This window comes from Camelina sativa, chromosome 8 (genome assembly GCF_000633955.1).
Source record: "Camelina sativa cultivar DH55 chromosome 8, Cs, whole genome shotgun sequence".
Taxonomy (NCBI): Eukaryota; Viridiplantae; Streptophyta; class Magnoliopsida; order Brassicales; family Brassicaceae; genus Camelina; species Camelina sativa.
This window is the reverse complement of record NC_025692.1, coordinates 24,872,622-24,883,904: the sequence shown is the minus strand read 5'-3', so window position 1 is coordinate 24,883,904 and position 11,283 is coordinate 24,872,622. Positions and strand designations below refer to the sequence as shown.

Here is an 11,283-nt window from a genome sequence, read left to right as displayed (position 1 = left end):
TTTCCTAATATGAGAGAATCTATGTTTATGATCATGTTTTATAGAGGTTAAACATTGATTTAAAGATTTTTTTCTTAATGACATTGTAAACATAAGACTGTAGTATAGTAAAATTGAATCAAATAAAATTATCAAAAAATTTAGTAACTACGTATAAAATTATTGTATATAGAATATTCCTCATTTCAAAATTTAAAGCAATTAAAATAATTAAAAATATTAAAATTTTACTAAAAACATTTTTCTTGAAAGATAAATATATTAGTTGGAGGAATGAATACAAAATTATTGGGTAGTAGTTACATTTGAGTTAAATGTAGAGTTAAATAGAGTTAAATGCCTTTAAAAGTGGATTAATTATAAATAAATATTTTAATTTATTTTTGACTTAAAAGAAAGGGAATACCAAGTGACTCAATCAAAATTTAAACTTACACTTTTTGATTGTTTTGTTGATATAAACTCAACACTCACACATAATATTCCAAATTGAAAATATTACTTTTGAAATGACAAACTAAATTAGTTTTTAAAAAAAATTATATGAACTTCAATTTAATTTTTTTTAAAACCCCAAGAATAACTTCAATCCTTTTGTTTTTTTTGTTTTTCACTCATCAATTTAATTTATAGTAAGAAAGCAAATAAAGAAAAATAGAAAGTATTAAATGAAAATCAACCAATAAGAAGAGAGTGAAACCTTACTTATATATATATATATATATATATATATATTTATCTAGAGGATCACAAAACAAAATAGACTTTACAAAATAAAATAGACTTTATAAATGGATAATTATATTGATCATTCTAAATTATTATAAATGATACATGAATATGTGAGATAACCAGAGTACATAATAGAGAATTAGAGATGAATCTTTTCAACTTCATGACCTTATTGTGTGGTGAATATTGTAAGAGTATGAAAAATAATGACTTATAAGATGCTAATCTAAAATAGATAATGAAGATAAACCTTTTAAAACAGATTCTCAAATAAACTTGATTCTTTGTTAAAACCAACAAATGTGAATTTAAATTTAGCTATGGAAATTTTAAAAATAAATATGAATAGATTAGAAAGGCAAGAAATATAAAAGAAATATTTTATTTTTATATAAATAAAATAAAAATTGAAAAAAATGTTAATTATATATAATACTTTCTAAATTAAAATATAGAATCAAGCTCTTACAACACATATTAGATATAACAACATTTGATATTGGTGAGAAAGGAGGAGAGAATAATTACTTATAAGATGATAATCCAAATTAGATAATGGAGATGAATCTTTAAAGATAAAAACAATGTAAAATATATATATATATATATATATATATATATATATCATGTACTCTAAAATTAAAATTTAGCATTAAAATTTTACAATGATATTTCATTTGGTTTTTTGTAACCCTTACAACAAAAATAAGAAATTGAAAACATTAAAAAAAAAAAATTATTTGAGATATTGTGGAAGAGAATGAAAGAAGTGGAAGAGAATGAGAGAATGTGAAAATGAGAAAGTAAAAAATATGAGAGAATGAGGCAATGATTATTTATATGATAAGAATTGATGGAAGTTACATTTAGAATTATTGGAGTTACAAATATTATTTATTGTGTTTGAATAAAATTGAGTGGTGGAATATGATTAATGCATAATTTATTTTATTTTCAGTTATAATTTTATTTTAATGTATGAATTAAATGTATTGTGTTAATTGGATCTTAAATATTATTTAAAGCAATTAAACAATTAGAAAGCAAAAAAAAAAAATAGAAAGTATTAAATGAAAATCAACCAATAAGAAGAGAGTGAAACCTTACTTTTATATATATGATGATTTGTTTGAATGAAAATGAATGAGAAAAATAGTCAATTCATAATTTATGTAATTGCAGTTACAATTTAGTAGTATAGTGTGGATTTAAAGTATAGATTAATATACATTATTATATTTTTATTTAATTAAAAATAACTATTCTTTAAAAAAGAATGGATCTCTTGGATCATGTAGAATGGTCTATGATCGGGTAGAATGGTCCTTTATTGAGTCATTACTGCAGAAATTTGGTTTTAGTGACAAATAGATCTCTTGGATTATGTGGTGTGTGACATCAGTTGAATATAGTGTTTTGTTAAATGGTCAACCCCGTGGGTCCATAGTACCGGCTAGAGGACTCCGGCAGGGAGATCCCTTGTCATCTTATCTTTTTATCCTCTGTACGGAGGTCCTTATTGCAAATTTACGGAAGGCGGAAAGGTCTAAACTTATCACGGGGATTAAAGTCTCCACTGCGTGCCCGACAATTTCACATTTACTGTTTGCAGATGATAGTCTGTTTTTCTGTCGGGCCACAAAGGAGCAGTGTGAAGTTATTCTGGGGATTCTAAGGGAATATGAACGTATTTCTGGACAGAGGATAAACTTCCAGAAATCCTCAGTTCAATTTGGACATACAGTAGATGCGGGAGTGCGTGAAGATTTAAAAGGTATTCTGGGCATTACTACTTTAGGTGGTATGAGCTCCTATTTGGGAATCCCAGAAAGTCTTGGTGGGTCGAAAACCAATATATTCTCTTTCGTCCAAGATCGGTTACAAAAACGGGCTGGTGGCTGGCCTGCCAGGTTACTATCCCGGGGAGGGAAAGAGGTTATGATCAAATCGGTTGCAACCGTTGTCCCGACCTTTGTCATGTCCTGTTTTAGAATTCCGAAAACAGTTACACGGAAACTTACGAGTGCCATCTCTAATTTTTGGTGGTGCTCTTCGGGAGAAACTCGGGGTTTACACTGGATTGCCTGGGACAGGCTGTGTGCTGACAAGACGGAAGGTGGTTTGGGTTTTAGGTGTCTGGATGATTTCAATACCGCACTGCTGGCTAAGCAACTTTGGCGGTTGATCTCAGTTCCAGATTCCTTATTTGCAAAGGTCTTCAAAGGACGTTATTATAGGCATTCTGATCCATTGGATCCTATTAAATCTTATTTCCCATATTATGGATGGCGTAGTTTGATTTCTGCTCGCTCTCTGGTGAACAAAGGACTCATTAAACGGGTAGGAACTGGGGCCTCCATTTCAGTATGGTCAGACCCTTGGATACCTGCTCAATCCCCGAGACCAGCATTGTGTTCAGGATCGCCAGTTGATCCAACACTCCGAGTTGAAAATTTCATTGACAGGACTTCACGTTCCTGGGATTTGGCATTGCTTTCGGCTTCGTTCGAGGCGGAGGATGTAGCCCTTATTTCTGCATTACCCCTTGGCAATCTTTCCACACCGGATAGTTTGGGGTGGCATTTGACTAAAACCGGTGTTTATACTGTTAAATCAGGATATCAAGCTTTGCGGCAGAAACCAGAAAGTGGTCTCCCCATTTCCGGTCCCAATATTATCCCTCTACAGACATTTGTTTGGCAAATTCGATGCCCACCAAAACTCAGACATTTTCTGTGGCAAGCAATTACAGGTTGCATGGCAACCACAGCTAATCTCCGACGCCGTGGATTAAGTTGTGATATGGAATGCACAATTTGTGAGGGACGGAGGAGACAGTTAATCATGCTCTCTTTTTATGTCCTCCGGCTAGGCAGGTTTGGGGGCTGTCCCAGTTCCCGACCTCTTCGGGCTGCTTCCCATCGGACTCTGTATATGATAATATGGACTCCTTATTCTGGAGGTTTCAAGACATTCCTTCGGTAGACATGTTCCCATGGATTCTATGGTATATCTGGAAGGCCCGAAATGATAAATTATTCAGTAATTTGGACTCCAACCCGGTAGCAATTATACGGTTGGTGGAGGAGGAATCCAGACTTTGGTCTTCAGCTCAGGACGATCTGCCGGGATCTCTCCCTTCTAGTATCCCTCGGCCTCCATCTAGAGTTATGACTCAGACTTGTAACACAGGTCATGGCTTTGGGTCTAGTCATCAATGCTTTGTAGATGGCTCTTGGAAGGCGACTGATCAGTTTATGGCTAGAGGATGGTATTGCATTTCTCCGGTGGGAGAATTTCCCACCATGGGTGCATCTAATTCTCGCCGTAGCTTGTTGCCACTACATGCAGAGGTAGAGGCCCTTGTCTGGGCAATGAGATGTATGATTGGTGCTGACAACGAGAAAGTCGTCTTTCTCACAGACTGTTCTGATTTGGTGAAGATGGTTTCCTCGCCTTCCGAATGGCCTGCTTTCAAGACATACCTGGACGCTATCGAAGAAGATAAAGGGGAATTTTTGTCTTTCTCTCTAGTTCAGGTACCAAGATCACAAAATGGTAGAGCAGACAAACTGGCGCGTCGAGCTAGAGTGGAATCGCTTCCAATCACCTTTGTGAACAATTTCCCTTTTAATTGGCTCGTTTGAGTCAATCTTGTAATTTGTTGGCAAAAAAAAAAAAGAATGATAAATTGACCAATAAGGAGAGAGTGAAACCTTACTTTTATGTATATGATTATGAGATAAACAAACACCAGCACAAACAAAGGAACTCAGAACAGAAACAGAGGGCATAATATAAAACATAAAACAGAGGAATTCAAGAAACATAGATCTTAGTCTACCATGAGTATCAATCACATCACATAATAAAGATATGTTTAAGATTAAAGAACAGTTAAGAGATTGAAAAGCATTTCGCAGCTGCATCTTTTACAAAGACCGACTCTTCCACTTAACTTCTATTTGTTTGCTGGAATTTGCATCTCCCAATTTGCCAATCTTTCCAAGAAAGACTGCACTGGGATGTCAATGACTTCCCAGTCATCACCGATGGTGGAGGAACACTGAAAATGTATGAGTGCTTAAGTAGATACAAAGTCAAGTTAGACGAAACAAACAAAAAGACTCTTAAGAGAAGAAAATTTACCGGTTGTTGAGCAAGAAACTTGTCTTCTTTGACTTCTGGAGCAAGTGCTGACTCGTCATGTACAGGCAATGGTGGAGGAGGAAACGTTCTAGCTGGCATAGCTGGTGGTGGAGAAACTTGAAACTGAGAAAACTGAGGTATCAGTGGAGGAGGGTGCACAAGCGTACCAGGCTGCATTTGTGTTGAAAGGTGTTGAGGACGCTCAAGATGGAGTTGTGCTTCACCTACAACACGCTCGTGACTAGCTGGAGCATCATATTGGTTAACCTGAGCTCCACCTTGTTTCTGAGCACGGTAGTTTGTAAGCTTGAGATGGTAAAAGGCGTGATAAGGGTCTGAGCTCCACATAAAGTTGAATCTCGCATCATTTATATTAAGGGCCATGACCTTTCTCTCAATCTCCAACCCGTTCTTGGAAATCAAAAGTGCAGTTTCCTCGACAAGTCTTCTGATTTCTAGAGGTGGCTCACTGATTGCCACACTCGGCGGAAATCTATTTGGAAACATTCTACGCGATATGAAATCATTACGTGGTCCATGTGGTGCAGGTTGCATCATCCCATAATTAGGTTGAGGAACTTGAAGATTAGCTGAGGCGTTAGGACCTGAGCTCCTGAATCTTGCATCACTCACATTATTTGCCATGACCCGCCGCCGGAGATCCGCCTGACCTTGATTTGAATTGGACAACATGATTTGAGACAGAAACTAGAAACACCGTACCTCAGCGGGGAGGGAATAGCTCCGCCGCAACTTGGTGACCTAAAGCTTGGGAACCAAGGAAACGAAGAAGAAAACCTAGAAAAAATATCAACTATGAGCCCTAAAGCTACTATTTATAACGAAACTCGTTCGGCCGTTTTCTAATGGGCCTTAATCAATTAAGCTTATAATTTCAGAATATTATGTCTTAGCAATGACTTATTCTTTAATTGCCGGATATTACGTTTAACATTATTTTTCTATGATTTGATCAAATTTTAGCTAACAGATCACAGATGGGACTGGATTAGTCAATATATACAACAACCCTAGTGAAGAAGACTCACACAAGTGAAGCCGCAGCAACCATCAGTGATTAAGAGTAACTGGATTGATACGTAAGAAGATCTGATCAAACCATAAGGTTCTTCTGGTTAATAGACATGAACCATTGTTAGATTTGATCTACTAATACAAACTAAAATAGGTCGATAGCTTCTCCAATCAAGACATCTTTCACCACCCAATCATATAATCAAACTCATTAACACTTTTTGTAAATTTTGTAATTAAGCAGGAATAATCTTAGGACCAATCTCTAAATCGTTGTCAAGGATTGGTCGTGTCAAGATCATCAGGATCTGACGCACTCTTTATGGCCTTAGTGCTTCTTCTATGTTATTTCTTCGTGTGGAAAATGAGTTATGTTGCGATCTTCATCTGCCTTAAAGACAGATACGCGAGGAGGCGATAACCGAAAACCATGACAATGAGTGCAACTACTTCAGTTAGTCCACTGTCTATTCTCATCCCGTTGATGGATTCAGCTAAGTCCTGATATTGAACTTTTAGAAGAAGCTTGTAGGTGTGGTAATTGAAAGATAGATAACGTATCCACGAGATGAAAACCGGCACTTTCTGTGAAAAGAGACAAGGAGATCAATAAAACAGAGGAAATCAAGAAACAGAGAAAGTTAAAAACAGAGGAAATCAAGAAACAGAGGACTTGCCTTGACAAAGAATCCTCCTGCAAGCATGAATGTCATGACTGTTACTGAAGCTAAAGTCGTAGCCTTCTTTAAATCCATTAAAACGGCACCAATAGCAAGTCCGAGTCCCTAACAACGAGAACCATAATCAGCATTATGATTAAACTTTTACTTGTAGTGTTTTTTATAATTTTGAACTGTATATACCTGAGCTGCAATGATGCAAAGGAAGACAGTGAGCATGCTCAAGAAGAAGGGATATGGGCTGACGCGAAGACCTGTCATGAAATAGACGACAAGAAGGAAGAGGGAAGGTAGAATAAAGTCGAGAGGGAGATCACTTGTGGTCCGAGCTAGGAAATATGCGCTTAGTTTATACATATCCGCTGCTCTCTCCTTATTCAACATCGCTCGCTCTTGCGGAAACGCAAATATTGCTGTGAAAACAGGGAAGAATCCCCAAAAAACAGCTATGAAGAAGAGCAAACCGGCCTGCAAGAAGAAAAAAAAGCATAGGAGTTTCATCCTCGTTGCAGTAAAAACCTAGTTTCTCAAACCAATAACACACCTGATCTTGTAGTCCTCTTGAAGTTCGAATGTCCGACTGCCACCAGAGAAGCCCTAAAATGACAGCTGTGGAAAGAACTTGTGTAACACGCAACCAGCTGAAGTACTCGTGTCGCCGTTCTTTGAGTCCTCTGCAGAACAGTATGCAATATTGCTCCCACCAGCCAGCTCCCCATTGGCGCTTTAGATGCAAACTTTTGGCCTTAGCTTCTTCGTTGAGTGGCACAGGATCCATTAGTTTCTTCTTCTCCTGTTCTGCAACCCGAGTCTCGTATGCCTCCACAAGATACTGCTTACAATATTTCAATATATATATCAGAACTTAATACGGTTTCAGGTAATCTTAATATGCTAGGAATGTTAGTTGTTGTTTCTATAATAACCTCATGAACAGCAGCTGGAGAAGGCTTGCCAGTTTGTGTTTCTCTACCTGAATTACCAACTTGAACTCTATCATCTAGCTCAGAAGGCACAGAGATATCATTGATGTTACCGTTGGCTAGATCGAGCAAAAACTCTGCAGGGTTCATGGCGATAAGAGGAGAGCATCCAATGGAAGAGAAGTAATCCAAAGCTTCTGATGATTTTCCAAAGTATAGAAGACTTCCTCTTCCCAATAGAATCAACTTGTCAAATCTATGGAAGAGCCTACTCGAGGGTTGATGTATCGTTGTGATCACTGTTTTCCCCGCCTGTTCCCAACACATTTTCCTCAAGATTCAGACAAAAATCAAAGCAAAATATACAAATCGTCTGAAGAAAACAAAGAAAGCAAACAAACATCGGAGATGTCGTGGAGCATCTGAATGGTTCTAAGAGCAGTAGTGGAATCTAAACCAGAGGTTGGTTCATCGAGAAGTAACAGAGAAGGATTAATGATAATTTCGTTTCCAATAGAAACTCTTTTCCTCTCTCCACCTGATACACCACGCACGAATGCCCCTCCAATCATAGTGTCTTGGCACCTAAAACCATGCAAGTTATTAAAATAAAGACCACGATTTTGTAACCTAACTCTTGTTATGTTGTAAGTTGTAACCTAATTAAAGATTCAACATACCTCTCCAAACCCAACTCTTGGATAACATCTAAAGCTCGTTGCTCCTTCTGCTCTCTCGTTAGAGTCTTGGATAACCGCAGACGAGCAGCGTAGGTTAGCGTTTCTTTCACGGTAAGATGAGGAAACAGAACATCATCTTGAGTCACAAATCCAATCCTACCACAAAAACCAAGAACCAATTGTTAAGTCTCCATGTTTATTCTTACAACGGAGTGTGAGAGTTTTAGGGCAAAAAAATACTAACCTGCTTTTCAAGAATTTAGAGTAAGGCTTGTCGTTGTAAGTAACAGAGCCTCCGGTAGAGGATTGAGAGATTCGGCCAGCGAGCAAGCTAAGAAGAGTTGTTTTGCCACTCCCTGAAGGTCCCATGAGAGCAAGAACTTCACCAGGATTCACACTCCCAGTTATCCCAGTTAATATCTCTTTCTCCACAGATGAAGTCATTTTCTTTATTACCACTTTGTATGTAACTTCCTTGAACTACATCAATTTCACACACACACACAAAAAAAAAAAACACCACTAAGTCTTGATCGATTACCTCACTCATGAAATAAAACCTAGCTATTTTGAGAAATCTTATTAAACATTTTCACTTCTTCCCCCCTTTATTTGTCTAATCTTAAAACTATGTATATGTGAAGTCTTGTACACAAATTTCATGTAAGATGAGATCATGTACAAGACTTTTGAACCTGATGAAAAGTAGATACAGAGAATGAGAGACAATTGTGTGCTATTCTTTTGCTGATCTCCTCTCAGTGCCTGTGCAAACAGAGAAGATCAGTACCAAAAGAGATCAATCCGGCCCTTACGCAAAAACCACTAACTACGTCAATCCAAATTTCTAACATTTCTCTTTGTAAGAACCCCATCTGTTTTTTTAATTTCTCTCTTCTTCCTCTGCTTTGGATATATGAGTATTTTACCTTGAGAAAGATGGGTAATGTTGGTTCTGCTTGAAACTTAGGCCTCTTCTTTCCCGCTTCAATATCTTCCGCTGAAACAGTTAGGTTATACCGTTGATTCATCGTTGCTCAATAAATTATATTAAAACAAAAAAAAGCCAGGGACTCAGTGAATGAATCTTTAAGTAGGTGAATGTTAACAGTTAACACCAAAGCACACTATATGGTAAGTGAGCTTATAATATACGATGTGTAAAACTATATGTTGGCCAATCTTTGTCAGCCTACTAAACGTCTTTTACGTATACGTAAGATTTGGACTTTGGAGGTACATCATTTGCAGATTACAACAGACCAAACGCTTAATAACTCCAAAATCAGGACCCACAATTTTGACTAATTAGTAGAGATACATTGACTTGTTCTCACCAATTTTTAACCTACTTAGTCATAAAAAGCTGTTAAGTTGGTGAATCAATCACGACGTGACGTTTACATATCACTAGCTAGTTTCTATTTTGTTCCTTTTTCCGCTACGTACGTCTTAATTTGTTTAGTTACGTAAGTTTCTACCTATATAAGTATAGTAGTATGTACTTAATACAAAAAAATTGTATCATTAAGTGAGAATAATGCAGAATAAGTGTACAACTATGATTGTCTGATGGTTATCAAAACAAATAGTACAACTTCGAATTTTATGACAATCACTAGTGGTGACTTATTGACTTTTATTAAAACAAATGCTCAGATTGATCAACATATATAAGAAAACAAACAAAAGTACAATATTAACTTTAAACATCCGTTGTAAGTGGCCGTAGGCATATGATGCATCTTTAACAAAAAACAATTAGTACTATTTCTTTAAAAACAATATCGGGCATTTGGAAGCACTTAATTATCTATCTTTTTTGAATATGGGGCCAACATCATAAGATTCAAAGAATAGTTTTGCACTCTCGAGTTTATGTCATGTGTGGTAATATAGAATTAAAAGTAAGTTAAACAAATACTATCGCTTTAAACCAGCCCTTTTAAACCACTGGGATTGACCAAATAAAATATTTAATACGACAAAGATATTAATGCTTTTCTCATTACATATTAAAAGTTTGCCTATATAAATATAAATATATATTAATTGCAGCACCACCAAATTTGCAAATGAAAAGAAAAAGAAAGTGAAAAGAAAATAAGTGGTGGGAGTTTCTTTTTGCACGAGAAAGAGAACACGTGGAGTAAATTAGAAGGCTCAACAGTTTTTGTATCTCTCTGTTAAATAATTTATCCAACTCTCTAATGCAAAAAAGGCAAAGCGACGCACACCAATCATGTATCCGTTGTTATCATATCATTTAATTTTTGCATGTCTTAATGACCATACTACCCTCTAAGCATGGGAACATCGTAACTTAATATGACGAAAGTATCCTTAGGATGAGTTCACACGACTTACGTATCATCTCGTCGTCGCTGAACGGTTTCGAGTCGGAGATTTCCTCCGGCGGCATAGCGAACCCGGTGAACGAAAACGAAAGCCCCAGCGATGCGCTAGAAGCACGACTCAGAGCCGCACCGCTGCTCACTTCCTCTAGCTCGAGTTTAAGCTGAGCGCTCCTCGACTTCCTTATGTGTGTTCCGGCTCCGCCACTCCTCCCTGGAGATGCCCCCATCATCAGCCTCCTGCTTGATTTCCTTGACAACGTACCTCCTCCTCCAACGGCTGCTGGAGCCGTCGCAGGGATACCGTTAGCGTCCATGGAGCCGTGAGGTGATTTGATGGCTGCGGCCACCGACTCATATAGCTGCTCCGATCGTGTTCGTGCTAAACCGGTGGCCAACGGTGGCTTTTCCATTGACATTATGGCGTTTCCTAGAACTGCCGACGACAAACCATAAATCATAATCCATATTAACAAATTTGTTTACGTTCAATATGATATATTTGAATGGAATATATATAAAACAAAATGAACATTTGATACCAATTACAGGAATAGATAAGATATAAATAGATACAAGAAAACAGGAATGACTATAAGAAGATGGATAGAATCGATACCTTTGGGGAACTAAAAGATAAAAAGTGTGTGTTCCACTGTTTGAAAGAGGTTTGTTTTTATGGTAGAGACGATGTTAAAGCTTGAAACTTGTGACACCCTTTCTAAGCTGC

The 11,283-nt window shown here is 37.0% G+C and overlaps 3 protein-coding genes across 3 annotated transcripts; 1 reads left to right on the top strand and 2 right to left on the bottom strand.

Annotated features, from left to right (window-relative positions):
• On the top strand, positions 2,116 to 4,379 carry LOC104709909. The gene is made up of 2 exons (XM_010426451.1): positions 2,116 to 3,608; positions 3,695 to 4,379. Exons 1-2 carry the CDS (start codon positions 2,116 to 2,118, stop codon positions 4,377 to 4,379), a joined length of 2,178 nt encoding a protein of 725 aa, XP_010424753.1.
• On the bottom strand, positions 4,547 to 5,101 carry LOC104708451 (probable splicing factor 3A subunit 1). Its single transcript, XM_010425025.1, has 2 exons — positions 4,882 to 5,101; positions 4,547 to 4,798 (listed from the first exon to the last, which is right to left on the bottom strand). The coding sequence occupies exons 1-2, from the start codon at positions 5,056 to 5,058 to the stop codon at positions 4,694 to 4,696; spliced, it is 282 nt and encodes a 93-aa protein (XP_010423327.1). The 5' UTR covers positions 5,059 to 5,101; the 3' UTR covers positions 4,547 to 4,693.
• LOC104708450 (ABC transporter G family member 22) lies at positions 5,953 to 11,283 on the bottom strand. Its single transcript, XM_010425024.1, has 11 exons — positions 11,173 to 11,283; positions 10,567 to 10,989; positions 9,129 to 9,199; positions 8,444 to 8,679; positions 8,200 to 8,355; positions 7,921 to 8,104; positions 7,523 to 7,831; positions 7,141 to 7,428; positions 6,780 to 7,064; positions 6,594 to 6,701; positions 5,953 to 6,501 (listed from the first exon to the last, which is right to left on the bottom strand). The coding sequence occupies exons 2-11, from the start codon at positions 10,970 to 10,972 to the stop codon at positions 6,286 to 6,288; spliced, it is 2,259 nt and encodes a 752-aa protein (XP_010423326.1). The 5' UTR covers positions 10,973 to 10,989; positions 11,173 to 11,283; the 3' UTR covers positions 5,953 to 6,285.

Bases quoted from the DNA above. Each gene is read 5' to 3' on its own strand.
- LOC104708451 (XM_010425025.1), bottom strand. From the start codon at position 5,058: ATGCAGCCTGGTACGCTTGTGCACCCTCCTCCACTGATACCTCAGTTT. The intron at 4,799-4,881 runs GTAAATTTTCTT...ATACATTTTCAG, and splicing joins AGTTTCTTGCTCAACAACCG to TGTTCCTCCACCATCGGTGA.
- LOC104708450 (XM_010425024.1), bottom strand. From the start codon at position 10,972: ATGTCAATGGAAAAGCCACCGTTGGCCACCGGTTTAGCACGAACACGA. The intron at 9,200-10,566 runs GTAAGTCGTGTG...TAACTGTTTCAG, and splicing joins CAGCGACGACGAGATGATAC to CGGAAGATATTGAAGCGGGA. The intron at 8,680-9,128 runs GTAAAATACTCA...AAATTGATGTAG, and splicing joins CATTACCCATCTTTCTCAAG to TTCAAGGAAGTTACATACAA.
- LOC104709909 (XM_010426451.1), top strand. From the start codon at position 2,116: ATGTGGTGTGTGACATCAGTTGAATATAGTGTTTTGTTAAATGGTCAA. The intron at 3,609-3,694 runs GTTTGGGGGCTG...CTTATTCTGGAG, and splicing joins TATGTCCTCCGGCTAGGCAG to GTTTCAAGACATTCCTTCGG.